General features: G+C 57.3%; 1 protein-coding gene across 8 annotated transcripts in view; it reads left to right on the top strand.

Annotated features, from left to right (window-relative positions):
• DNAH1 (dynein axonemal heavy chain 1) overlaps positions 1-27,373 on the top strand; it is an 80,757-nt gene that overhangs the window by 29,440 nt on the left and 23,944 nt on the right. For 6 of the 8 annotated variants that reach the window (XM_059880082.1, XM_059880081.1, XM_024983245.2 and 3 more), the window contains exons 9-41: positions 840-997; positions 1,515-1,726; positions 2,416-2,714; positions 4,415-4,565; positions 5,246-5,439; positions 5,535-5,760; positions 6,178-6,297; positions 6,665-6,747; positions 7,826-7,967; positions 8,429-8,584; positions 8,969-9,167; positions 9,255-9,508; positions 10,073-10,285; positions 11,821-11,985; positions 12,908-13,029; positions 13,184-13,289; positions 13,860-14,039; positions 16,727-16,867; positions 17,486-17,649; positions 17,912-18,025; positions 18,759-18,947; positions 19,230-19,335; positions 19,810-19,923; positions 20,366-20,515; positions 21,970-22,056; positions 22,192-22,378; positions 23,219-23,310; positions 23,838-23,992; positions 25,252-25,429; positions 26,130-26,324; positions 26,412-26,531; positions 26,757-26,915; positions 27,082-27,189. In XM_059880082.1, coding sequence (XP_059736065.1) covers positions 840-997; positions 1,515-1,726; positions 2,416-2,714; positions 4,415-4,565; positions 5,246-5,439; positions 5,535-5,760; positions 6,178-6,297; positions 6,665-6,747; positions 7,826-7,967; positions 8,429-8,584; positions 8,969-9,167; positions 9,255-9,508; positions 10,073-10,285; positions 11,821-11,985; positions 12,908-13,029; positions 13,184-13,289; positions 13,860-14,039; positions 16,727-16,867; positions 17,486-17,649; positions 17,912-18,025; positions 18,759-18,947; positions 19,230-19,335; positions 19,810-19,923; positions 20,366-20,515; positions 21,970-22,056; positions 22,192-22,378; positions 23,219-23,310; positions 23,838-23,992; positions 25,252-25,429; positions 26,130-26,324; positions 26,412-26,531; positions 26,757-26,915; positions 27,082-27,189 — 5,239 coding nt within the window. The remainder of the gene's footprint in view (positions 1-839; positions 998-1,514; positions 1,727-2,415; positions 2,715-4,414; positions 4,566-5,245; positions 5,440-5,534; positions 5,761-6,177; positions 6,298-6,664; positions 6,748-7,825; positions 7,968-8,428; positions 8,585-8,968; positions 9,168-9,254; positions 9,509-10,072; positions 10,286-11,820; positions 11,986-12,907; positions 13,030-13,183; positions 13,290-13,859; positions 14,040-16,726; positions 16,868-17,485; positions 17,650-17,911; positions 18,026-18,758; positions 18,948-19,229; positions 19,336-19,809; positions 19,924-20,365; positions 20,516-21,969; positions 22,057-22,191; positions 22,379-23,218; positions 23,311-23,837; positions 23,993-25,251; positions 25,430-26,129; positions 26,325-26,411; positions 26,532-26,756; positions 26,916-27,081; positions 27,190-27,373) is intronic. The other 2 variants (XM_059880083.1, XM_059880084.1) reach the window with 2 other exon arrangements.

Here is a 27,373-nt window from a genome sequence, read left to right as displayed (position 1 = left end):
GTATAGCAAACTGGCCTATTAATTTTTTTAAAAATACAGGGCCATGGTGTGTGTGTGTGTGTGTGTTGCGGGTAGGGAGGCGGGGAGAGTCGTGTGTCCTCCAGGATTTTGTTCTCTCTTGCAGGATTCTTAATTTTCACTTGTTTTTCTAGCTGCCTCACACTCCCAATCTCCAAAAGACCCCTTTCCTGTTAACCTTCCCCCTTTATAAGTCATGCCTTTCGGAGACTCCTACCTTGAACGAGCACTGCTAAGTCCCTTTTAGTAAGCGTCCTGATGTACCTTGTTTGGTATTTTTGCAGTTAGGAAACATTTTCTCTTTCTGGAGGGATTTTAGAGCCATCTTGGGGCTACCACACTTCCCTCCCCACAGTAGTTTTTTTCGGACTTCCCTTGTTCTCCATGAAGGCTTGCAGCTGCAGTGTGAGCCAGAGTGCACCGAGAGTTGATGTTTATTTTTCTGCTTGAAGATAATGTGAGTTTGGATGCTGTCTTTATTCTAGTTATGCTAAAGGTGTAGGTTTTGGTAAATATTATTTGTTCTTCTTGCTGTGGTTTTCCTTTTCTTTTTTAAAAAAAAAATGTATCTGGGGAGAGTTGAATTGATGTCACCATCATTACCTTGGTTGTCCACAATTCCATTTCTTAAGTTTTGTATCATTTAGAATATCTTTGGCTATAAATTACAAAGGTGCACGCAAGAATGCAGAGGGGACACCCTAAACTCATATCCCCAGGTCCGTGGCAGGGCAGAGCCGTGAGCCCAGCCGGCCTGCAGTATGCGGGTGGCAGGGTGTGTGGAGCTTGCTGACTCTGCCCTCTCCGCTCCCTGTGGGCAGGGTTCTGGAGCACCTCAGCAACCTCTCTAGGGAAGTAAACCTGGACTACGAGCGCAGCATGAACAAGATCAACTTTGACAAAATTGTCTCCTCCAAGCCAGAGACGTTCTCCTACGTGACTCTGCCTAAGAAGGAGGAGGAGAAGGTGCCCAAGCAAGGTGAGGGTGGTTGGGCAAAGGTGGTCCCATGGCCACCCCTGGCCAGAGCCCTCCAGCCCCTCCCTCTGGGACCTCCCTGTCCCCAGAACTCATCCCCTTCTTCTCCCTCCTGCTTGGAGAGCTGGGGTTTAGGGTCAGGGAGCAGGTGGTGGTGGAAGAAAGTGCTTCTGAAAAGTCTGGTGCAGAAATGACTGGGTATATGGATGGGCCCAGGGGCTGTGTGCAGGGTGAGCTAGAGCAGGTGGGAGGAGCCCACGGTTCTTACCCACCTTGAAGGGGCCTGTGACCCAGAGTCACCTGGAGGGAATTGGTTTACCCATCCCAGAATGGACACTTCACTGTGGGGCCTTTGGGTCACCCAGGTAGATGATGGGAAAGAAGATTTTCCAGGGACATGGGTGTCTCTTCCAGAGAGGAGGCAGGAATTGTCTCCCCATCATTACCTGGGAGATTGGCCCTGATCCCTGGCCCATCCAAGGCTGGTCTGCCACTGGCCCTTGCCCCCCCACCCCGGTAGGACTGGTGAGTGTACCCAGGTACCCCTTCCTGGAACAGAAGGCGGACTTCACCTTTGTGTCCCTGCTTACGCGGTCGGAGGTCATCACGGCCCTCAGCAAGGTGCGGGCCGAGTGCAACAAGGTGACCACCATGTCCCTCTTCCACTCGAGCCTCTCCAAGTACAGCCGCCTGGAGGAGTTCGAGCAGATCCAGTCGCAGACCTTCTCCCAGGTGCGTGGGCATCCAGGGGACGGAGGGCGGCAGCGGGCCAGGGCCTCGGAGCTGTTGGACACAGACAGGGGCCCTGAGAAGCCTGGGAGTCCATCAGCTGAGAGCTCCTGCTTTCCTTGAGACCAGGTCTTGCCTCTTCCTAGACCTTGCAGGAGACTGGGGCGGCCACCAAGGGGGTGGTTCATCTCAGAAAAGGACAAGCAGGCTGGGCACCTTTTCTAGTCATGCTCTGTCCAACACTGGAGGCGTCTGAAGCAAACTCCTGGCCTTGGAAAGGGGAGCAGGAACCCCATACACCCCTATATCTACCTGAGCATGAGAGCGTGAGGGGCGAGGGGTGTACAGCGTCAAGGGAGACAGGCATGAGCCGGACTAGGAGGAAAGTGTCTTCTTCTCTGCTCCACTCTGTGCCTTGTTGTCTCTGCCTCATTCTCCGTGTCTCTCCATCTCTCCTTTGACTGCTGGGAAAGCCCAGCTTCTGCTGCCCCTCCCTCCTTCCCCTCTCCCCTCTCCCACAAGCCCTGGTCCCCGGTGGGGAGGCGGGCAGGGGGTGTGGGTTGGCAGGGCTTGGCAGTAGGCTGGGGTGGGGGGTGCCGGTCGTCTGAGTCTGGAGGGCCCCCCGATCGTGGCGGCTGCGGGTGGCGGGCCCCTCCATCAGGCGGCCTGGTGATGCCAGCCGTGGCCCGCAGGTGCAGATGTTCCTAAAGGACAGCTGGATCAGCACGCTTAAGGTGGCCATGCGCAGCAGCCTCCGCGACATGAGCAAAGGCTGGTACAACCTCTACGAGACCAACTGGGAGGTGTACCTCATGTCGAAGCTGCGCAAGCTGATGGAGCTGCTCAAGTACATGCTGCAGGACACGCTGCGCTTCCTGGTGCAGGACTCCCTCGCCAGCTTCTCGCAGTTCATCAGCGACGCCTGCTGCAGCGTGCTCGGCTGCGCCGACGACATGGTCTGGGGCGAAGACTTAATCAACAGCCCCTACAGGTAGGGCTCGGCCGGGCGGAGCCACCTGTCGACACCAGCACTGTTCTTTCTCAGGCGCCGGTGGCTAGGGCGGTGCAGGGTTGGGGACACTGGGGCCGCCAGGGGCAGGGTGCCCAGCTCTGGCAGGTCCTGGATGCCAGGGGTAGGGGTTGCTCCCCTGGTTGCTGGGGGATGTCCCAGCACCTCTGGCTGGTGTGTCTTCTGGTGACCTCCATCTCTCACTCTCTCAGTCAGTCACTGAGTTCCCCAGTAGAGAAATGTTTACTTACTTACTTTTCTCTTTGGCTGTGCTGGGCCTTCACTGCTGCACGCAGGCACTCTCCAGTTGAGGTGAGAGGGGTCTACCCTCTGGTCGCAGTGCTCGGGCTTCTCACTGCGGTGGTTTCTCTTGAGCACGGGCTCTAGAGCATGCGGGCTTCAGTAATGGTGGTGCCCTGCGGGTTTGATTGCCCCAATTCATGTGGGATCTTCCTGGACCCAGGATCAAACTGGTGTCCCCTGCTTTGGCAGGCAGATTCTTAACCGCTGGCCCACCAAGAAAGCCCGAGAAATGTTTTCTGAGAACTTGCCATGAATTAGGCAGCATTCTAGGGGAACAAGAAGGGCGTGACCCCCGCTCTCACCTGGGCACAGACAGCAAGCAAAGAAATAAACAGATACAGTCCTTGCTGATCTTGGCAGGGGCTGTGACAGACCTGGGAGAGGGGGCATTGGCAGAGGATTAGGGAGGACGTGGCATCTGAGCCAAGAACTGAGGATGAGAGGAAACCCGGTTAGGAGATGCTGGGGAAAGGGCACCAGGCAGAGTCACGGAAGGGAGAGAGAACTTGGAGCCATCACAGAAGGAAATGCCAGCGGCTTCGGCTGGAGTGGGGAAGGCAGGGAGAGCTGGTCAGGATGACACAAGAGAGGTTGCGGGGACCAGGCCAGATGATGCAGAGCCTCCTGGGGTTATGGTCGGGGGCTGGGTTTATTGTAAATGTGGTCAGCAGCCATCAGAGGGGAGTAATAATCTGAACTACATCCCCAAACCATGCTTTGGTTTTATGAGGATGAGCGAGGCAGAAGAGAAGTCGGACCATGGCCCTGGCCCTTGTCTAGACACAAGGTGATGGGCTGGTAGGGCAGATTGGGACAGCGCATGGGCCGCAGTGCTGGGGGAGGGCAGACGTGTGTGGGGAGGAAGCAAGGCTGACCCCTAGCGTTCACTGAACCCTTGTGGGGACTGGGGGGAGGCAGGGAACACAGAATGTCTGAGATGCTCATTCGAGGTCAGGGTGGTAGCAATCCAGAGCATGGGCAGGCTCAGTGGGGATCCAGGCTTGAGGGCCGTTGCCTGTGATGGGGCGTCTGGAGCTAAGGGTGGTGGGCTCCCAGGGAAGGTGTGGGTGCCACAAGCACCCAGGGTCTGGCTGACCTGCCCTGATGACCTCGGTACTGCGTGGAGGTCCTCCCTCTCCCTGGTGCCCGTGGGCCTCTGGGCAAGTGGCTGGAACAGAGGAGCCTGTCTGGCTGGTCTGGGTCTTTCTCTCTGTTAACTTGGCAGTTTCTGGGAAGAGGGCACAGGCAAGTCTCACTCATGGAGAAGCTCCAGAGCCATCAGGCCACAGCATAGGCAGGGGCTGTGCCTCCTTCGTGCATGCCTCTTCAGGTCCCTGCCCACTGTCCCCGCCCCCTCCCCCCGGCCACTGTCCCTACAGGCCCCGCAAGAACCCGCTGTTCATCGTGGACCTGATGCTGGACACCTCGGGGGTGCACTACAGCACGCCGCTGGAGCAGTTTGAGACTTCTCTGCTCACCCTCTTTGACAAGGGCATCCTGGCCACCCACACAGTGCCCCAGCTGGAGAAGGTACAGTGGGTACTCGTGCCTGGGTGCTGCCATAGCGTCCAGGCAGCTCACCTCCACCATGGGCCTCCCACCCAGCTGGCAGCATGCTCAGCCCCGTAATTCTTGAATAGCTCATTTAGTCCCCACCACCAGCCGAACTGGGAACCATTAACATCCCCATTCTGTAGAGGAGGCTTGGAGAAGCCCAAGCTCACCTAGCTGCAAAGGGTCAGACCTGCGACTGGAGTGAGGCTCGCTCACTTCTGCCACGGCAATGTCTGACCCAGATCCCACCCAGCTCCTGACCTCTCTCTTCCCCTCAGGATATAGACACAAACCCACCTCCACTCTTGAGATCCCTTCTCAAAAGCCCTCATTCCTCATCACAGCACAGCCCGCCACGCCAGAGCCTCTGTAACCCAGTCCCCTCTTCTTTCCCTTGTTGCTTAGAGCCACCAGCAACGTGGTTGTCTTTTTGCCCTGGGGCTGAGCCAGGGAAGGCAGAGGAAGATGCTGCTGCTCAGTGGGCATCACAGGCCTTGTGTTAGTCCATAGCCCCATCTAGGGGACCCAACAGGAAACCCTCTCCCCTCACCACTACCCCCAGACTCCTGCCCACTCAGTCTGAACCACACTCCCACCCCTCTGCCCACCTGCCCTGTGGCTCATGCAGCTCTGTGCCCCTTCCCCCTCACCCCCAGCTGGTGATGGAGGACATTTTCATCAGCGGCGACCCCCTGCTGGAGTCGGTGGGGCTTCACGAGCCGCTGGTGGAAGAGCTGCGGGCTGTCATCGCCAACGCAGTGCGCAAGGCCATGATCCCCCTGCAGGCCTACGCCAAGGAGTTCAGAAAGTACCTGGAGCTGAACAACAACGATGTCAACACCTTCCTCAAGTGCGTGCACGTGTTGGAGTGTGTCTGCCTGTCTGGGTGACCCCCGCCCACCCTCTCACCAGCCTCTGCCCCTCGTGGGTGCCTGCTGTCCCCAGGGCCTTCCAGACCCAGTGCCCATCAGCCGAGGAGGTGCGGGAGGTGGTGCTCACCCACCTGCACGAGAAAGAGGTCCTGGACAGCTCGCTGCCCAGCAGCATCATCATCGGGCCCTTCTACATCAATGTGGACAACGTCAAGCAGAGCCTGTCCAAGAAGCGCAAGGCCCTGGCCACTTCCATGCTGGATATCCTGGCCAAGAACTTGCACAGGGAGGTGGATAACGTAAGTGCCCGCCTGCCCGGCCCCAGCAACTGCAGCAGCACATGCACCCGTGCATGCAGAGTGAGGCTTAGGCGTGTTGATGGAAGGGTCTGGAAGTCTCCTTGCCTTGACCCTACCAGGGGTCCCCATGAGAGGTCCCAGGAGGTGGGGGCTGCTCTCTATTTCCCTGGACTTGTACAGACCTGGGGACCCCTCACAAGGAACCCCCAGAGCTGAGGGTGTGGTGCTGGTGCAGGAGGCTGGGGAGGAGGGGACGTGCCAGGTGACCCTCAGCTCCCCAGTGAGCTGGCAGGGAGCACCCCTTCTCAGATTGCACTGAAGGATGTGGTGGGGTGGGGGACCAAGGAGGAGGAGCAGGGCCCTGGGAAGGCAAGAGAGGGGCCCGCGGCCTCCCCAGAGCCCTTCCCCTCCTGCCAGATCTGCGAGGAATTCCGCAGCATCAGCCGCAAAATCTACGAGAAGCCCAACAGCATCGAGGAGCTGGCTGAGCTTCGCGAGTGGATGAAGGGTGTCCCCGAGAAGCTGGTGGGGCTGGAGGTGAGACGGGCCCACTGGGAGCTGGAGGAGCAGGAGCCGGGAAGCTGGGACTGAGGTGGACACACAGAGGACAACTGGGCTCTGAGGGTTGGGAGGCTGGGTGCACAGTGGAGATTCGGAGCTCTGCTGTCTGGGAGGTCGGCAGGGCGGAAGGCATGGGTCGGGGGCTGGAGGTCGGTGATGTGGTGGCCACGGCCCCAGGACCCCCAAGCTCAAAGCTAGCCTTGCAGCTGCCATCTACTTCACCGTCCCAGGCCTCGCCTCTCCGAAAGAGGGCAGCCTCTCCATAGCACCCAACCACTCTGGGGAGCCTGGTCCGGTTATCCTCCCAGGCACACGTGGTTCTCATGGCTGCCTGTACATGCAGGAGCGGATTGTGAAGATCATGGGCGACTACCAGGTCATGGATGAATTCCTTTACAACCTCAGCACCGAAGACTTCAATGACAAGTGAGTGGGAGGTTGGTCCACACCAGGTGGGTGGTGGATAGCAGGATATAGGGGAAAGAGGTACTGAACCACAGCGGCTGCAGGCCACACCAGAGATGCTCTGCTGAGATGCTAGAGGCCGTGGCTCCACGTGGGCCAGGGCCATCTGGCCAGTGGGGCGGAAGGAAGTCTGGTTCCCGTGGTCTAGGGACCCTGCTGCCCCCAGCCTATCTCCATCCTCTATCCCGTCATTGCTGATACACATGTGATCTCTGGGCTTACAATCCCCTTGTTTGTGGTTGAGGCCCATGAGGGTCCCTGGGAACACAGAGAAAAGGCAAAGCCCAGCCTGATGGGTGGCGCCTGGGGAGGAGCACTGGCCCCTCCCACCTCAGCTCAAGAGCCTCGTGGAAAATGACCTCTGGTTGAGACAACCTTACTCAGGCCTGGAGTCCCCTTGCCCAGCTGTCGTACAGACTGGGGGTGCCTCCAGGTTGCTGGGGCCTGGGAGCGACTGGCACTGTTTCCTGGGAACCCTGCCCGGGAGCCCTAAGTCACCTGCTCTGTGGGACATCCTGGTGCCCAGGGCGGCCTCCCACAGGACCTGCAGCCTGAGGCCACCTGCATGCAGAATCCCTGAAGCCCACAGAGCCCCCAGGTCAGCCTGGCAGAGGGCATTGATATGAAGGAAGCAGGTCTGGTATCCCTGGCTGATAACCAAGGAAATAAAGGCTAGAGACTGGCACTTTGCCTCATCTGAGCTGAGGCCCCTGCAGGCCTGGGGTTTAAGAGGGAAACTCAGGATGGCTTCTCTCACATCAGCCACCACTCCCTCTGTGTCCTGTTGTGCACTGGGCACATTGGGTGTGCATCTCCCTGCACATTGCCCGCAACCCCAGGGCGGGGACCACTTCCCCTGCCAGGCAGCCACACTCCGCAGGATGGCAGCGGCTGCCTCAAGGCTCACTTCCACTTCCCTGTTGCCCAGCCCTGGCTGCTCCAGCTGCTGCCCAGATCCCCCGTTTCCCCTTCAACCTGGCCTGCCACCCCATGATTTCTGTGTGACATCCCCACCATTCCCCATCCCCGCTCCATCCAGATGGGCTGCCAGCAACTGGCCTACTAAGATCCTTGGGCAGATAGAGCTGGTGCGACAGCAACACTTGGAAGATGAGGAGAAGTTCCGCAAAATCCAGCTTATGGATCAGAACAACTTCCAGGAGAAGCTGGAAGGGCTGCAGGTGAGGCTGGGCTGAGGACGCAGACACACACACCCCGCACCCCATACCCCCCTACACCCCTCCAGGTCTGCGCCTTGCCCCTCGCAGTCAGGAGGTGCTGTGTCAGTGGTTGCTGGACAAATGAACAAGTGGCTAAAAGAATGCACTGAAGGCCAGAGAGCTGCCTAGGCAGCAAGTTCCTGGGAAATTCAGGGTCTCAGAGAGCCCCAGCTCTTCTGCTGTATCCTGGTGCCCCAGTGGGCATGGCATTCAGGGCACCGGGTCTCATCTGACCTTGTCGTGTTACCAGGGGCAGTCAGCTGCCTGTGAGGGACCAGGAAGCACCCCCTCCAGGAGAAAGTCCTCTCCGAACTGGGAGATGTTGATGCTCTGGGGACCTCAGGTTCCCTGGATGTGCGCAGGGATACATGGGCATAAGTGGGGCCGCAGAAGCCCCTGATCCCTCGCTCCTTGGCCCACAGCTGGTGGTAGCTGGCTTCTCCACCCACGTGGAGATTCTGCGTGCGCATGAAATCGCCAATGAGGTGCGGCGGGTCAAGAAGCAGCTGAAGGACTGCCAGCAGCTGGCGATGCTCTACAACAACCGCGAACGCATCTTTGGCTTGCCGATCACCAACGTAGGCCTACCCGCCCTGGCACACTGTCCCCCATCCCCAAGAAAAGCTCAAGGAGAAGCCCGTGGCCTTTGCGGCCACCTCTGGAACCAGCCACCAGCTGGCAGGGCCCTGCCATTTGGCGGGGGCAGGACTGAACAGGCTGCCGAGATGAGCTTTCCCACCCTGTGGTCCCCAGGGCGAGGAGGCTGGCTGGACCCCCAGCAAAAAGCAGGAGGCTCAGCACAGACCTGGCTCAGCCACTCAGAGCCCAGATGTGGGGGAAGGAAGAAGGGAGGCCAGGCCTGAGTCCTTGGGGACTGAATCAGGGACGGCAGCCAGGAGCAAGGAAGTGGGGGCGGCCAGGAGGAGCAGCCCGGCCCAGCCCCAGTTCTTCTGCCCCTGCAGTACGACAAGCTCTCCAGGATGGTGAAGGAGTTCCAGCCCTATCTGGACCTCTGGACCACAGCCTCTGACTGGCTGCGCTGGTCCGAGAGCTGGATGAACGACCCCCTGTCAGCCATTGACGCAGAGCAACTGGAGAAGAACGTCATCGAGTCCTTCAAGACCATGCACAAGTGCGTGAAGCAGTTCAAAGACATTCCAGGTAGGCAGCCCAGCCAGACCGCCGCTCCCCTCACCCCCACCCTGCCTCAGCCTGCTGCCTCTCACCCCTGCCTGCCCTCCCCTGCAGCCTGCCAGGATGTGGCCTTAGACATCCGGGCCCGCATCGAGGAGTTCAAGCCGTACATCCCACTGATCCAGGGGCTGCGCAACCCTGGCATGAGGAACCGGCACTGGGACGTGCTGTCCAGCGAGATCAACATTAATGTCAGGCCCAAGGCCAACCTGACCTTCGCCCGCTGCCTCGAGATGAACCTGCAGGACCACATCGAGAGCATCAGCAAGGTGGCCGAGGTGGCTGGCAAGGAGTATGCCATCGAGCAGGTGGGCAGCCCCCCGCAGGCCCTCCCTGCCCCACCCACATGCTGCCCGATGGTGTGGGAAGGTGACAGTCCTGGGCCCCATCCCTGGGGTCCCTCACCTCAGGGATGAGCTGCGTCTTATTAAGTGTGTTAATAATGTGTGTGAAGTGCTTGGCACAGTGTCCACCAGCCCCGTTATTACTCAGTTATTCCTCTCAAGTTATTCCTCCCTCAGGAATGTGCTGAGAGCATTGCCTCACTTAGCAGATGAGCAAATTAAGGCTCAGAGAGGTTCAGCAATTGGCCAAGGCGGCCTAGCCAGTAAGGGCTGGAACTGGGACCAGAGCTCCTAACCAGTGACTTAGCTGCCCCACAGCATACCAGTACATCCAGCGCGTCTGCCCTGGATTCCGACGAGGGCCCATGGGGGACTTGTTGACTAGACAAGATGAGAGTTTACAGACGGGGCTTGACTGAAGGTCCTGGTTGAGCAAAGCCTGACTTTTCCTGCCCAGTGCTGCTCAGTGTGGGCCTGCTCTTTCTGGGGGCCCAACCCTGTCTTATACCACCCACCCCCCACCCCCAGGCTCTGGACAAGATGGAGAAGGAGTGGTCCACCATTCTGTTCAACGTGATGCCCTACAAAGAGACAGACACCTACATCCTCAAGAGCCCAGATGAGGCCTCCCAGCTGCTCGATGACCACATCGTCATGACCCAGAGCATGTCCTTCTCACCCTACAAGAAGCCCTTTGAGCAACGCATCAACTCCTGGGAGACCAAGCTGAAGCTGACGCAGGTGGGCCTTCCTGCCCTCTCCTCCCCCACCCTGCCCAGTGCCCTGTCCCAAGGTGGCTCCTGATGATGTTCGGGTGGGGCTGGACGCGGTGAAGTGCCTTGCCCAGGTTTGTCCGGCTCCTGGCTCTCTGACAGGCCCCTCAGTCAGAGGAGGTGGACTAGAATGGGGCTCTCCATCTCTGATGTTGGGCTGCTGGAGTTGGCAGTTCAGGGCTTAGAGGTGGGGCCAGAGTTTGGGCCAAAGCTGCCCTTAAAGAGGAGCACAAGAGCTGCCCCCAGACCCCTGAGTGCTGCCTGGGCTTGGGGCAGCTGGGACCTCCAGGCTTGGGGCTTTCTGGGCTGGACACCACGAGGCCTGAGGCTCCTCAGTGTCTCTTCCCACTATTCCCTGAGCCTCCCACTCCCACTCCTGTCTTACTTGGAGCCGCCTTTGGGGGAGGGCACCAGGGCACTGGGGATCACTGTTCTTTAGGGCTCTCGAGGCAAGTGGCTGGGGCTGTCTTCAGAGCCCTGAGGTCAGTCCAGGGCAGGCCTACTAGTGTGATCCCAGCAACTCCTTCTAGAGGGCTTCCTGGTAGCTATTCAAAGACCTCCAGTGAAGGCCAGAAGCTGAAAGAGGAAGACCTGCCTGTGTTCCTTGGGTCACCCAGAGAGGCCTGAGGTCATCAGCATTGTCCCTGGGTCTCCATCCTTTGCTGTCCTCTCTCCCTGGAGTCCCATTTCCTCCAGGGATCAGCATCAAGCAGCCCTCACCGACTCCCCCACCACTCCCCGCCTGCAGGGTGTTCCCATTGAGGCTTCTGGTCGATGCCCCTTACAGAGCCCATCACACGTGCTGGGGCCCTCAGTGATTCAGAGGCATAAGTGGCTGTTCAGAGGGTGGTGGGCTCCTCGAAGGCAGGGACCACCCTCTCCTCTGTTTCCTCTGGAGCCCACATGGGCCTGACCTGGGCCTGACACAGCTCACAGCTTGTGAAGAAGAGAATGAACTCATGAATGAATGAATGCGTTTGCACTGATAGGGAAAGGCAAGAGACAAATTCGGAAAGGGGATTGTGGAGGCAAGAGGGGACGGTGACTTGAAGAGGGCTCACTTGTGGACTGATGTTTTAGAGAGTATTTTAGGGGATCTCAAGCTCAAGTCCAAGTACACCGCCAAGAATCCTGGGGTCATAGACCCAGAGTCCTCCCAGGAGAGGAGACTAGTTTGGGCTTCCATGCACTGAGCTCTGTATTGTTTCCTCGTGGTGTGCTGCTTGGGGTGTGGTTCTCTCATAGGAAGAGTAGCTCCCCTGGCTCTGTTGGAGGCCTGGACATCCTATGGGGGACTTGGGGTTTCTCTGGAAGGCAGGCATCCATGCAGCCCTCTTTGTTGCCTGGAGTCCTGTGACTGACAGCGCCACCTAGAAATTTCCCCATGGGCACAGGCTCTGGCCCCCAGTGCTCTGCCCAGAACTCAGTGGGGTAAAATGCCTGGGTCACGGGGGCCAGGACCCAACTTGGGCCGCAGGCCCTGACAGTCCACGCCCTGTCCAGGAGGTGCTGGAGGAGTGGCTGAACTGTCAGCGGGCTTGGCTCTACCTGGAGCCCATCTTCAGCTCCGAGGACATCAACCGGCAGCTGCCGGTGGAGAGCAAGCGCTACCAGACCATGGAGCGGATCTGGAGGAAGATCATGAAGAATGCCTACGAGAACCGGGAGGCGAGCTCACACAGGGATAGGAGGAGGGCAGCTGGGGCACTGAAGAGGTTCCTGGCCTCACCTCTTCCTGAACAAGGAAGACTGGAGGACGAGTCCAAGGCTTTGGTCTTAGCCGTTGTCCCCCTGAGTGGGCTCCCCAGTCTTGAGACACGCCTCAGAAACACAGCACTTGATGGTTTTTCCTCTTGGAGATTTGCAGTCCCCATTAGTATTTTTAAAGGACCTGACAAGTCCTGCAGCAAATCAAATTCCTTGGCTTTGGTTAACTGTAGTTTTTTGTTTGTTTGTTTTTAATATTCATTTACTTATTTGGTTGCATTGGATCTTGGTTGCCCTTCAGCATGTGGGATCTTAGTTCCCTGACCAGGGATCGAACCTGTGTCCCCTCCATTTCAAGGCAGATTCTTAACCACTGGACCACTAGAGAATTCCAACCCTAGTTTTTAATCATAGACTTTTTTCCTGTGGGGCTTACAAGTGATGGAGACAGCCCCTGTGCTAAGTCGCTTCAGCCACGTCTGACTCTTTGTGACCCCATGGACTGTAGTCCACCAGGGTTCTTTGTCCATGGGATACTCCAGGCAAGAATACTGGAGTGGGTTGCCATCCTCTCCTCCAGAACATCTTCCTGACCCAGGAATCGAACTCACGTCTGTAATGTCTCCTGCATTGGCAGGCGGGTTCTTTACCACTAGCCCCACCTAGGCTATTGTAAACAGTGCTACAGTGAACGTTGGGGTACATGTGTCTTCTTGAATTATGGAGGCAGCCCCTGGTTTAGGGCAATTTTCCTGTCCCTCTCTCTTCCCAGGCTCGCTGAGAGTCTCTAGGAAGCACGTATGGGTCCTTCTCTGAGCCCACCTTGCTGCCTCCCAGCCGGGCCACACTCACTTTCAGTTTGTCTTTGACCCGGGCCACGCAGGTGATCAATGTGTGCTCTGACCAGAGGCTGCTGGACAGCCTGCGGGACTGCAACAAGCTGCTGGACATGGTGCAGAAAGGCCTCAGCGAGTACTTGGAGACCAAGCGGAGCGCCTTCCCCAGGTGGGGGACGCCTGGCCCATGCCTGCTCTGCTCCCGCCTGCCATCGAGGCTGGGGCCCAGTACCCTGTCAGGGTGGGGTGCAGGGATGTCAGTAGTACTGGAACAGCTGGGACCCAGGGCTGCCTGACGGCCCTCACCCCCGCCTCCCTGGCAGATTCTACTTCCTATCTGATGACGAGCTGCTTGAGATCTTGTCCCAGACAAAGGACCCCACCGCCGTGCAGCCCCACCTGCGCAAGTGCTTCGAGAACATCGCCCAGGTGGGTACCTGGGCCAAGGGCTCAGGTGCCCTGAGGGCACCGTCCCAGGGAGGATACCTGTTCTCTCACCCCAAGTCTTTTTAGCAGGGAATGAGATCCCAGGCCCTCGGAGACATCTCTGGGGTCTGTGGGAGGAGGGTCAGCTCCCTCAGCGCAGGGTTGGGGAGCTCTTGATCCCAGCTCATCCAGGGGTACCCTGGCCCCCCTGCAATCCACTGAGGTGCTGACTAGGCTGAGAAACCCAAGAGGTCAGAGGCTGCTGAATCCCCTCGTCCTCATCTTCATTTACAAGGGAGGCCTCACAGGCCTGTGGGAGGGGGGGATGGGGGGCACTCGCAGGGCAGGCTTAGCCTCCTTCCCCAAGTGGCCGGGGCCACAGCTGGAGCAGGCAGATCCGTCCTGCCCACGAAGAATCAGGGGAGGTCCAGCCAAGGGGAGCTCTCTTCCAGAGGCGAGAGCCATCTTCTGAAGGTGGAGGACACAGGCGGGGTCCACGCTGGGGCTCTGGTGGGCAGGGCCTCTGGACACACTGAGGTTCACCCCACTCTCACTGCTTCCCCCCAACCCCAGCTGCTGTTTCAGGAGGACCTGGAGATCACACATATGTACTCGGCAGAGGGTGAGGAGGTGCAGCTGTCCTTCTCCATCTACCCGTCCAGCAACGTGGAGGACTGGCTGCGGGAGGTGGAAAACAGCATGAAGGCCAGCGTGCGGGACATCATCGAGAGGGCCATCAAGGCCTACCCCAGGGTGAGCCACACCACCCCTCCCAGCGCAGCCTCCCAGCCTGCTCATCCTTCCATTGGCTCCTTTCTCAGCGCCTTTCTGCTCCATCACAAGGGCTGGGTTACCTGCCTGTGTTGACTAAAAAAGATGCACAACTTGAGAGTTGTGAGTTAAGTTTTATTTGGGGCAAAATGAGGACTGCAGCCCGGGAGGCAGAGATAGCTCTGAGGGACTGCTCCAAAGCGGCACTGGGGGAAGGTCAGTATATACGATTTTGGTGAAGCGGGAGCTTAATGAAATCAAGCGCTTCCTTTTTTGTTTTTTTTTTTTTCACATGTTTGGTACTTCATTATTTTTTAAATTAATTAATTAATTTATTTTACTTTACAGTATTGTATTGGTTTTGCCATACATTGACTTGAATCCGCCATGAGTGTACATGTGTTCTCCATCCTGAACCCCCCTCCCACCTCCCTCCCCATCCCATCCCTCTGGGTCATCCCAGTGCACCAGCCCCGAGCACCCTGTATCATGCATCAAACCTGGACCGGCGATTCGTTTCACATATGATATTTTACATGTTTCAATGCCATTCTCCCGAATCATCCTGCCTTCACTCTCTCCCACAGAGTCCAAAAGACTGTTCAATACATCTGTGTCTCTTTTGCTGTCTCGCTTACAGGGTTGTCATTACCATCTTTCTAAATTCCATATATATGCGTTAGTATACTGTATTGGTGTTTTTCTTTCTGGCTTACTTCACTCTGTATAATAGGCTCCAGTTTCATCCACCTCATTAGAACTGATTCAAATGTATTCTTTTTAATGGCTGAGTAATACTCCATTGTGTATATGTACCACAGCTTTCTTATCCATTCATCTGCTGATGGACATCTAGGTTGCTTCCATGTCCTGGCTATTCTAAACAGTGCTGCGATGAACACTGGGGTACACGTGTCTCTTTCCCTTCTGGTTTCCTCAGTGTGTATGCCCAGCAGTGGGATTGCTGAATCATAAGGCAGTTCTATTTCCAGTTTTTTAAGGAATCTCCACACTGTTCTCCATAGTGGCTGTACTAGTTTGCATTCCCACCAACAGTGTAAGAGGGTTCCCTTTTCTCCACACCCTCTCCAGCATTTATTGTTTACAGACTTTTGGATCGCAGCCATTCTGACTGGCGTGAAATGGTACCTCATTGTGGTTTTGATTTGCATTTCTCTGATAATGAGTGATGTTGAGCATCTTTTCATGTGTTTGTTAGCCATCTGTATGTCTTCTTTGGAGAAATGTCTGTTTAGTTCTTTGGCTCACTTTTTGACTGGGTCTTTTATTTTTCTTGAATTGAGCTTTAGGAGTTGCTTGTATATTTTTGAGATTAATTCTTTGTCTGTTGCTTCATTCGCTATTATTTTTTCCCATTCTGAAGGCTGTCTTTTCACCTTGCTTATAGTTTCCTTTGTTGTGTAGAAGCTTTTACTTTTAATTAGGTCCCATTTGTTTATTTTTGCTTTTATTTCCAATATTCTGGGAGGTGGGTCATGGAGGATCCTGCTGTGGTTTATGTTGGAGAGTGTTTTGCCTATGTTTTCCTCTCGGAGTTTAATCGTTTCTGGTCTTACGTTTAGATCTTTAATCCATTTTGAGTTTATTTTTGTGTATGGTGTTAGACAGTGTTCTAGTTTCATTCTTTTACAGGTGGTTGACCAGTTTTCCCAGCACCACTTGTTAAAAAGATTTTCTCCATTGTATATTCTTGCCTCCTTTGTCAGAGATAAGGTGTCCATATGTGCGTGGATTTATCTCTGGGCTTTCTATTTTGTTCCATTGATCTATATTTCTGTCTTTGTGCCAGTACCATACTGTCTTGATGACTGTGGTCAACCGCTTACTTTGCAAGAGGTTTTCTCCTAGTCAGGAGGATCTGTCATCATCATGAAGGGATTTAGTGCTTTTCTAGATAATGAGGAGATGCAGTGATTGGGATCATAAAATCTGTTCCTGAAAATATCCTCCTATCTAAATACTTGTCCCACCAGGTTCCCTGGAGCCCAGAGTGCCTCACTCCACCCTGAACCCCCTCATGAGGTGGAAGGTCAACAGCTGCAGCAGCACAGGGTGCAGCTGGCAAATGCCTTTGTTGTTCAGTCGTTGGCAATGCTCTTGGCAAGTGCCAGTTTGTAGTTGGCACCTGCCTCATCCTTAGACTACAGACTTGACTGCTGTTGCTCTCAGTCAGCCAGAGTGTCTCTGGGAGCAGAGGGAGGAATCTGAAAACACCCTCCAAAAAGTAAGACTGGCTCCTAGTCATAATCAGTTGCTGTTGTTATGTTTTAAGCACTTGCTGTGTGCCAGGCCCCCATGACCGCTGATGCTGGAGCTGAACCCCTTAACCTCAGGGTTAAGCCTTATCCTACAAAGTAGCTGAGAGATGTTTCCTGCCCAAAGGGCCTGTGATTCACAGGTGGCAGTCAGGATGTGAACCCAGGATGTATGTTTCCCAATCCTGGGCTTCCACCCCTCCACTTCCAGATCTCTACGGCAGAGGAAGTGATGACTCTGCCCAGCCTAAGAGGCCCAAAGTTTTAAAGGCTTCCCTGCTCTTGGGGTGGAATTTTGAGCTCAGAAGCACAGATGACCTCTAAGGGAAAAACAGTCTGCAGGGTCGGCACTGGCAGCTGCCTGGGTCAGCCCTACCTGTGTTATCTTCCCAGATGCTCAGGACTCAGTGGGTTCTGAACTGGCCTGGCCAGGTGACCATCGCCGGGTGTCAGACCTATTGGACCTTAGAGGTGGAAGAGGCTCTGGAGGCTGGCAACCTCAGCAGCCGGCTGTTCCCCCAGCTTGCCCGGCAGGTGAGACTCAAGGGTGTGGGGGTCACCATCTGCTCCCCACCAACAACCCACACCCTGAGGCAGCTCAGTCCCTCCAGGAGCTTTGTCATGTCTTGATCCTGGAAGAGGGCCTGGGGTTGGAACCAAAGAGTAGAGGGTCAGACACCCCTGAAACAAGTGTCTCATGACCAGCCACCAGTGGGAGGGATGGGGGCTCTAACGGGAGTGCTGAGGTCAGGCAGGTGCCCCTCTCCTGAAGGTCAGAGTGGGAGCCTCCTACCTGGAGCTGTCCTAGGCTGGCCCATGGCCTACCCTTGCCTTGTGCACTGGCTCCTCACCACACTGCTTCCTCAAGCTCCTCACCAGGCCCCTTCCTGACCCTGGGCACCGTGCACAGTGGGCAGATGGATGCATGTGTGTGCCTCCATTTTTATTGACATCCCTGCCAGACTTCCCATGTCACCAATGCCCTGCCTACCCTCCTCTGCCTGATCCCTGCACCCTGCCCATCCCAGACCATCAGAAGCCCCCAGAAGAGAGGGGTTGCTGCTGGCGGAAGCCCACCCCTGAGCAAGGCAGGGAAGGCCTGCCTGCAGCATGGCCCCACCCGTCCCTGACGGGGTCCCCTGGCTCCTGCAGCTCAGTGACCTGGTGGCACTGGTGCGGGGAAGTCTGTCCCGCATGCAGCGAGCTGTGCTGTCGGCGCTAATCGTCATCGAGGTCCACGCCAAGGATGTGGTGCACAAGCTGGTCCAGGAGAACGTGGTCAGCGTGCATGACTTCGAGTGGATCTCACAGCTGAGGTGAGGGGGCAGGCAGTGTGGCCACATCCATCCGCAGGCCAGAGCAGCAGCAGGAGTGGGCAGGGCAGGGTGGAGAGTCAGCTACAAGAGGCTGGAGCTGACCTCAATGCCCGGGGGAAGCCGGGTGTGCCACGATGCCCTCATTTCCCCAAAGAACCACCTCTCAAAAAAAAAAAAAAAGAACCACCTCTCCTCAACCATGTACCCTGCCCAGTGGCCCGTGGTCCACATGCCCTGGGAACCTATCTCCCTGCAATGCCAGGTACTACTGGATGAATAACAACCTGTACATCCGGGCTGTGAATGCCGAGTTCATCTACGGCTACGAGTACCTTGGCAACAGCGGTAGGCTGGTGATCACGCCCCTCACGGACAGGTGAGCGCCCCCTCCCCACGCCCTCTCCCACACTGGCTGGCCCAGGAGTCCAGGACCCACAGAGTGCAGTTCATCTGTGATGAACCAGACAGTCAAACATTAGGAGCTCAGCTTTGGGGCTTGTTTAACTGTCTCTTGCTCGTCATGGGCTTCATGACCTTGGGCGGGTGGCTCAAGCCCCCTGTGCCTCAGTTTCCTCTGCAGCCTCCTCTGGGCAGTCAGGAGAGTTTCTTGAGCTGCCGTGTAAAGCTCTTAGCACCTGTGTGGTGCTCAGTAAGCATCAAGTGGGCGTGGGCTTTACGGGTTTTATCAGTCAGATCTTCCTTTCACCATAACAGAGCAGCTGATCTTGAGAGAAACAGGGGGCAAGTCCCTTGACAAAGTGAACACTTCTTCCTAAAGCCCTCAGTTGCTTCCTCTGGCTGCCTGTATTTAGCAGCAACTGAAATCTCAAGCTGGGTTTTGAGGAATAAAAGGAAGAGTGACCAGAGGTCAGCCATCTGGCAGGTCCCTGAGTCTGCAGGGCCATGGGGTGGGGAGCACTGGTCAGGTGGCTGAGGGCTCCAGACCAGTTCCCTGCAGCCAGGGCTGGGCATGCTTGGCGCCCTCAGCACGCAGAAGGGCAGGAGTCACCCCTCCCCGGGGCCCAAGACAGCGGAGGGTGGGGCTCTCTTGAGTCTGTGGGACTCCTGAGAAGGTGCAGGGCCCCGCCCCTCACCTCTCACCACCTCAGGTGCTACCTGACCCTGACTGGGGCCCTGCACCTCAAGTTTGGGGGCGCCCCAGCTGGCCCAGCTGGTACAGGGAAAACTGAGACCACAAAAGACCTGGGCAAGGCCTTGGCCATCCAAACCGTTGTGTTCAACTGCTCCGACCAGCTAGACTTCATGGCCATGGGCAAGTTCTTCAAGGGCCTGGCCAGGTGAGGCTGGGTGTGCAGGTGGCACAGACAGGGCGGGGAGGCCGCGCTCTTGCGGGGACCCTGCCCCAAGAGGAGCCTAGCGGGGTGCTGGAGGGGGTGGGGCGGAACAACAGGAGTCGAGGCCTGGCCCCTGGCGGCACTGGGAAGGGGTACGGCTGGTGGGGCTGTGGCTGAGCTGACCGAGACGGCCACAGAGGCAGCAGTGGTTGCCTCCCAGCAGGGGCCCTTGGAGGTGCCAGGGGGACTCTGAACTCATATGCCTCTGCGATGTTTTCCCCTCAGTGCTGGCGCCTGGGCCTGCTTCGATGAGTTCAATCGCATTGATATCGAGGTGCTGTCTGTGGTGGCCCAGCAGATCACCACCATCCAGAAGGCGCAGCAACAGCGGGTGAGTTCTGGGGGAGCCTTCCCTCCACGTCTCCTGTAACTGACCACCTTTTCACTTCAACTGTACCCACCCCGCCCATGCTGCCTTGCAACCCCCCTACACTGGCGGGATGGGAAACCAGGCGTTTGGGTCTCTGCCCTGAGCCCAGCCTCTCTCATCTCACAGGGAACTGGGCATTCCCCCAACCACCTAGCAGAGCTGTCTGTGAGGGGACTTTTGTAGCCAGCCAGGGAGCCCCGTATCCTTACCCCATCCTGGGGGTGAAAGTAGATGTGTGAAGACCTCAGGGAGCTGGGAGCTGGGAGGCCAGAGGTCGCCACTGGGACCAGAGGTCTTAGGCCAGATCCTGGGAGAAGAGCCAATCCATGGTCAAGGGTCAATCCAGGCTGACCTGTTATAGCCAGGACCATCAGTGGGATGAGGGGACCATCCAGAGCATGGGATGGGTGTGCCAAGCCCTCCCCACCCCCGCAGGTGGAGCGCTTCATGTTTGAAGGCGTCGAGATCCCACTCGTGCCGTCTTGTGCTGTGTTTATCACCATGAATCCGGGATACGCTGGCCGCACTGAGCTGCCTGATAACCTGAAGGTGAGTTCAGGCCTGGGTTGGTCCGGAAGGCTGCTCAGGGCACTGGGAAACAGCGGAGCTGTGGCCTGGGCTCAGAGATGCTCACATGCTTATGCAGGGACACAGCTGCTGGACATCAGGGACTATGCTTCCCCATGGCAGCCCTCCTGCCCAGGGATCCCCCAGCCATGGAGAGGAAGGGCCAGGCTTGTCCTCAGGGCCTGGGAGAAGGCAAGGGCAGGTTCACGTCAACACAGAGGACTGGTTTCTAACGGGCATAGGGATCCACCCATAGGGGAGTACAAGCCTCAGCTATGGCAGGCGCAGTGGAGAGAGGATCCAAGTGCTGGCAGGGGAGGAGGGCAGTGGAGCCGCCTTCTGAGGACCAGACAGTCCAGAAAGTGGGTGATGCTCTGGGAGGGGAGGTCGGCCTCTCCATTCACGCAGATACCCTGTGCCCCAGGCACTCTTCCGGCCCGTGGCCATGATGGTTCCGGATTATGCCATGATTGCGGAGATTTCTCTCTACTCCTTTGGCTTCAACGAGGCCAATGTGCTGGCCAAGAAGATCACGACCACCTTCAAGCTGTCCTCTGAGCAGCTCAGTTCCCAGGTGAGATCCTGCCCGGAGCAGGTTCCAGGGTCTGGGAACTGCTGTCTTCTCCCTGCAACCCTCCGAGGTAGGAATCACGCCCCCACTTCTCAGCTGAGGACACTGAGGCCCGAAGCAGCCAGGAGCCTGGCCAGGCTCACGTGTGTGCAGGGGAGCTGGAGCAGGAGCCAGGAACAGATGGCCACCTGGGCTAGTGCAGGTGCAAGGAGGGTTGGCCAGTAAGGGCCCAAGCGCCACACAGCCAAGGCTGGGGAGCAGGCGTACCTAGGTTGCATGGGACCAGAGGGAGACAGCCAGCCCCACCTCCCCTGGAGCCTCCCAGCAGGAGGGCTTGCCCCTCGGTGAGCTGGGCCTGCATCTAGGGGTAGGTGCTACTGGTTCAGGCACCGGGGCTGGTGGATGAGCTTTCCATTTGGGCTCCTGTCTCAGGCAGGCTGCCCCTTTACAGTAGCAGAGATGAGCCCCGACCCTGGGCTCAGATGCTACCGGCTTCGTTTCTTAATGGTCCCAGAAATAAGTCTCTGTTGTCACCCTCATGGGCCCTCTCTAGGTGACCTGTTCATGCATGAACAGCCATCCCTGTGGCTTGGGAGACTATACTTGCCTTTGGCCCGGTGTTTTTGGTACCAAAAACCATGGGCTAGAAGAGCAATCTATTGCTAGGAGAAAGAGCAGCTCCCCACAGAGTGCATCATGGTGTCAGCACCTCCACACACCCTTCTTTCTAACTGTCTGCTTTCAAAAATGCCCCCACCAATCTCCAGTAACAGAGCCACTATCCCCCACACAGTTCTGGAAAGTGCTCACCCCTTCCCAAGTGCTGATGACCCGAAGCCAAGCCCAGTCTTTGCATCCAGCTCCAAGCCCAAGATTTCTGGGGAACATGCTGGTCTGTGGGTTGGGCCCAGGTGTATGTAGCCTCATGGTCTGACACCATGGGGCAAAACGATGAGCTTGATATTTCCATCACACCTGCTGTATAATGGAGAGAGATGGACCCAGCGGCAAAAGTGGGAAAAGCCATGGTAGCGTGGTCAAGAGGGTGGGTCTGGAGAGAGGTGATGTGTGTTAAAAGGGAAACTCCTTCATTCTCACTGTAAATAAAACCTGAGTGCCTCCCTGCCCTTGGCGCTGTGCTGGGTGGGACCGCAGGGACTGGGCCGTGACGAAGGCAGACACCTCACCCTCAGGGGCCAGGAGGCAGGCAGGGTGCTCTCTCTGGTAAATGGAGAGAGCGGCTGGGGCAGTGAAGTAGAGACAGCAGAGGAGTGCGAAGTGCAGTGCCCAGCCCAGGCTGGGGTGTGTGAGCGGGTGCTGACAGCCTGCAGGGGGAGCAACATCAGCCACGAGCTGGGCGATGAGGCCCAGCCAGGTGTCAGGTGGGAGGCTGAGTGCTCCCCAGAAGCCCCAAGAGGGACAGTGCCCACCGCCTCTCTTCTTTTTGGTGGTGACAGGACCACTATGACTTCGGGATGAGAGCCGTGAAGACTGTGATCTCAGCTGCTGGGAACCTTAAGCGAGAAAACCCCAGCATGGACGAGGTGAGCTCCATTCAAAGAGGTGCCCGAGGGCTCCAGGGGAGCTCTGGTGGCGGGGGTCTTGGGGGGTGGGCGGTCCAGGAGGGCTCCGGAGCAGCTTGAGGGTCGAGGGTCATCTGACCTGGGCCTCTGCTGCAGGAGTTGATTTGCCTCCGGGCCATCCGAGACGTGAATGTGCCCAAGTTCCTGCAGGAGGACCTCAAGCTCTTCTCTGGGATCGTGTCTGACCTGTTCCCCACCATCAAGGAGGAGGAGACTGACTACGGCATCCTGGACAAGGCCATCCGCAAGGCCTGCGAGAAGAGCAACCTGAAGGACGTTGACGGTGCGCCCTGGCCCTGCCCCGCAGTCCTGTGGGCACCAGAAGAGGGCTAGGTCCAGCTGTGCCAGGCTCGCAGTCCAGCCTCAGGGTCCCTCACACCTGGCCAAGCATGCTGCGGGCTGGGGCTCTGTGCCCCTGTCTCCACTGGGACCCTTCAAGTGATGGGAGCTGAAGAAAAACTTTCACCTTCATTCTCACATTCAACACTTCTGACACCAGAGGTGTGGGGTTTTACCTCAAACTCATCTGTTCTCTAACACGCCTGAGTGTTCCACAGGTCAGTTCAAATCTGACACGAATCAGGGTCAGCACAGACCCCACACTCTAAGGGCTCAGTTCCACAAGACTGCACCCCCTTCAGACACCAGTCATGAGTGTGAGGTCCCCAGGTTACCCACAGCTTCTGTTCTGCTTGGCTACAGATCACAGGTTCCCATGCCCCTCTCCTCAGGCTTGATCATTTGCTAGAACAACTCACAGAACTCAGGGAAACAGGAATGTTTGCTGGTTTATTGTTTAAAAAAGGATGTGATAAAGGATACAGGTAACAGCAGGATAAAGGGCTACACGGGGTGAGGTCTGTCCCTATGGAGTTGGGGTGAGTCACCCTCCCAGCCTGTGAAGGTGCTCATCGACCTGGAAGCTCTCCAAACCCTCCGTGCTCACGGAGGCTCAGGGCTTCACAGGCCTCTGTGAGGTAGGAGGTACTGCCACCCCATTTCACAGAGGATGAAACTGAGGCGCGGGGAGTGAGGTAACCCACCAGAGGTCACAGCGAACTAGTGGCAGAGCCAGGATCTAAGCCCCTACTCTGACCCCGGGCCCCCTGCCATGTCCCTCCAGGATTCCTGACCAAGTGTATCCAGCTCTACGAGACCACGGTGGTGCGGCACGGCCTCATGCTCGTCGGGCCCACAGGCTCCGGCAAGAGTAACGTAAGCGTCCCCCGTGCTGGACTGTAGGTCCTTGCTGGTTTTCTACTTTATTTATTTGGGTGTGCCAAGTCTTCGTTGCATCGTGTGGGATCTAGTTCCCTGACCAGGTATCAAATGCAGGCCCCCTGTATTGGGAGCGCAGAGTCTTAGCCACTGGACTACTAGAGAAGGCCCTGATTATCTGCTTTAAATATAGCAGTGTGTACATGTCAGTCCCAAACTCCCAATCTACCCCTCCCCCTCGCCCTTCCCCTCTGGCAAACATAAATTCGTTCTCTATATTCTAACATAAAATAAAAATTTTAAAAAGAAAAAAAAAGAGAGTAACTTAAGTGGAGCCAAGCTGGGTGGCCCAGTGCCCACACAGTGGGCCTGAGGGCAGGGCAGCCTCAGCAGCAGGGGTCTTGGCCCCCGCTTGTGCCTCCTGGGCCTTTAGAATACCCTGCTGCTCCCTGAGGCCCACAGCCCGTGCCAGCCCTGCTCTCCAGGGAGCTTGGAGGCTCACTCTTGGCTGGCTGTTTCCCCAGTGTTACAGAGTCCTGGCCGCCGCCATGACGTCACTGAAAGGGCAGCCGTCCATCAGCGGCGGTGTGTACGAGGCCGTCAGCTACTACGTGCTCAACCCCAAGTCCATCACCATGGGACAGTTGTATGGGGAGTTTGACCTGCTCACCCATGAGTGGTGAGTGGCCCGGGACCCTTCCAGTGACCGCCGTGCTCCTAGACTCTGCAGCCTGTGGGTCCCTGGCCCCCTCCCTCCCCCAGCTGAGTGGGAGATTGGGAGCTCTGGCTCTGGAGCCCAACTTCCTGGGACTCTTGGCACCAGTGTGCTTCCTCACTGAGTGCCGCATCTCATCCCCCCAACCCCGGACCTTTGTCCCTCACCTGCAAAGTCGGGATAAAAATACGGGAGATGGCTGGGACAGTGTAGCACATGGCAAGCACTCAGGAAAAGTTGATGATTATTGTCAGCACCCACGAGAGCTGGTGCTCCCTCTTCGGGGCCTGTGCTCCCAGGCCGAGGTGTACATTTTAGGGGGAAGTGCATGGAGCTGACTAGAGGCCCACCAGTCAGCACTAGAAGGTTTTCTCTGGGGCTATTCTGTTTTTCCAGAGAAGTCTCCAGTCTCCTGCTGGGGTGTCTTCTTCTTGGTCCCAGTGTTCTGGGAACCCAGTGGGGAATGGGCACTGGAGAAGGGCAGTCACCTGTCTTTCTGAACATGGGCCTGTCCAGCTTCCCCTGTTTCTGGTGAAGGGTCTCAATCACAGCCACTCCAGGCTCTTATGTGGGCAGGTTGGGGTCCGGGGACCAGATCAGAAAAATGCCCTTCGACCCACCCACTTCCCTCGCATTTGGTGCCTCTGAAGTCTGAGCCTTCCTGGGTCTGTGGCAGGAACTAGATACTCTTGTGACTCTGCTTTCTCTGAGAGGTCATTTACCCCTTCTCCACCTCTGTGCATCTTCTGGGCCCATGTGGGCCTCTACTTCTGTGTTTCCTCCTCCCCATCTTCCTTTTCTTTTGAGGGTATCACTTTCCATCTTCTTTTAATGTAACTTTAGTGAGGACTCAGCAGGAAGAGGAGGAGAGCATGGCAACCCACTCCAGTATTCTTGCCTGGAGAATCCCCACGAACAGAGAAGCCTGGTGGGCTACAGTCTATGGGGTCACAAAGAGTCAAACATGACTGAATGACTAAGCACAGCACAGCAGGGAGAGAATAGAACCACACGTTTTCATTATATCATACTACACCAAAAAGTCCTATTTTCCCTACTATAATTTTTAAATGAATGAAGGTACTTAAGACAAAAAAAAAAAAACGCAGAGCAGGACCAGCCTGGATCCAGGTTTCCCTGGGAGACAGCTGTGCCCTTCCTCCCTGGCACCCACGGCCCTCCGCCTCCAGTGCCCACAGCCCTCTCCTCCCTGGTGGCTGCAGGACAGATGGGATCTTCTCCTCCCTCATCCGGATGGGGGCCATCACCTCCGACACCAGCAAGAAGTGGTACATGTTCGATGGGCCAGTGGACGCCGTCTGGATTGAGAACATGAACACGGTGCTCGACGACAACAAGAAGCTGTGCCTCAGCTCTGGGGAGATCATCAAGCTCACAGAGGTCCGTCTGCCTGTCCACTCACCCCGCTGTCCTCTGCAACTGGGTGGGCCCAGGGGCCACACTAGGCTGGCCAAGCCTCACCACCCCCCCCACCCCGCACCCTTTCCTCTCCGGGCTGCGGCACCCTCCCCATCCCCAGGCTCCTGTACCTGAGGCACGTCCCGCACAGCTGCTTGGTGCTTCCCTTGTGGCAGACCCACTTTCTGCAATGCTCTCAGCTCAGGACAAACACCTCAGTCTTAGCTGATACTGCTCTGTGCTCCCCAGGCCCACTCACAGCCATTTTGGCCCAGATTGGCTCAGGCATCCTGGCAATGTGCCTGGAGTCTGGGGTACAGGTGGTACAGAGGCCAGTGTGACCCTGTGTCCAGGTACACAGGTTGGGGGCTCTGGAGCAGAGCACACAGCTCCCATCAGATCTCCCAAGGGCTCCAGGGACCCCAAAATGCCCTGACCCCAGGCTGGCCAGACGGCTTCCAGGAACCTCCTGACTTAGACTCCTCCCCGAGGCTCCAGCAAGAGCCACATGATCAGCTGAGGCCCAAGGGTTCCTGCCTTTGCCCCTACCCCAGCACTGAGCCTGGCCCACCACCTGCCCCGGGGCCTGCCCACTGTTGCAGGACGGGCAGCCCCTCCCCATGGCCCCACAGCCCTTTCCCCTGCCCTGGGGGCCAGCAGCTCATGCAGTTCATCTCGGCAGGCGATGACCATGATGTTCGAGGTGCAAGACCTGGCGGTGGCCTCCCCAGCCACAGTATCCCGCTGCGGCATGGTGTACCTGGAACCCAGCATCCTGGGGCTCATGCCCTTTGTCGAGTGCTGGCTGAGGCGTATCCCTGCCTTACTCAGGCCCTTTGAGGAGCAGTTCAAGTCCCTCTTTATCTCCTTCCTGGAGGTGAGGGAGCCACAGTGTGCTGGCCCAGGTGGGGGCAGCCGGGTGCTATGCCAACAGCCACAAGAGTGGGGTGCCCATCCTCTGCAGGAGTCCCTTGCTTTCGTCCGGTCCTCGGTGAAGGAGGTGATCGCCTCAACCAACAGCAACCTGACCACGAGTCTCCTCAAGCTGCTGGACTGCTTCTTCAAGCCCTTCCTGCCCAAAGAAGTGAGACTCTGAGTTGTGGACTGCAGCCTGCTCCTTCCTGCCCTGCTTGCCTCACCCAAGGGCCCCGAATCCCAAGTCCAGCTTCCTGGAAGAGAGAATCGTATTGGCTCACATGGTTCATGGGACACCCCCGTCCAGTCTGCTGCAGAGGCCAAGGGACGACCCCCACCCCCACCCCCCTGGCTTCCTCAGGTCGCTCAGTTCTGTTCCCGCCTCTGTCTCCAGGGCCTCAAGAAGATGCCGCCCGAGAAGCTGAGCCGCATCCCTGAGCTGATCGAGCCCTGGTTCATCTTCTCCCTCATCTGGAGTGTGGGTGCCACGGGGGACAGCACCAGCCGTAACAACTTCAGCCACTGGCTCAGGATCAAAATGAAGACGGAAAACGTGAGAGGCAGCCGCCCCTGGGCTGGGCTCCAAGGGCTGGGACGTGTATGCTGAATGCTGGGTGTTGTGGGGCTGTCCCCCAGGCCCAGGGCCCCAGGGACAACAAGTAGCCACGTAAGCGACTGGGCCTCATCACCTGTTTTTTTTCTCCCCCGATCCCTCGCAGGTGGCCTTGCTCTTCCCAGAGGAGGGGCTGGTGTTTGATTATAGGCTGGAGGACGGTGGCATCAGCAGCACCAGTGATGACGACGACGAGGAGGAGGAGGGCAAGCAGGTGACAGAGGCCTGGTCCCAGGACCAGCACGGGGAGCAGGGAGGGGAGGGAGGCGGTCAGGTGGTAGCTGTCCTACTCAATGGCTGCAGAGAGGAGGCCTTGCTGATGGCCACAGGTGTCATACTGGGGTTATTTGCGTCATCTCGTGAATCCTCACAGACCCACAGGGTGGTTACTAGTGGGT

The sequence above is a fragment of the Bos taurus genome, chromosome 22 (genome assembly GCF_002263795.3).
Source record: "Bos taurus isolate L1 Dominette 01449 registration number 42190680 breed Hereford chromosome 22, ARS-UCD2.0, whole genome shotgun sequence".
Taxonomy (NCBI): domain Eukaryota; kingdom Metazoa; phylum Chordata; class Mammalia; order Artiodactyla; family Bovidae; genus Bos; species Bos taurus.
The sequence above is the reverse complement of the archived record's forward strand: the minus strand, read 5'-3'. Positions and strand labels throughout refer to the sequence as shown.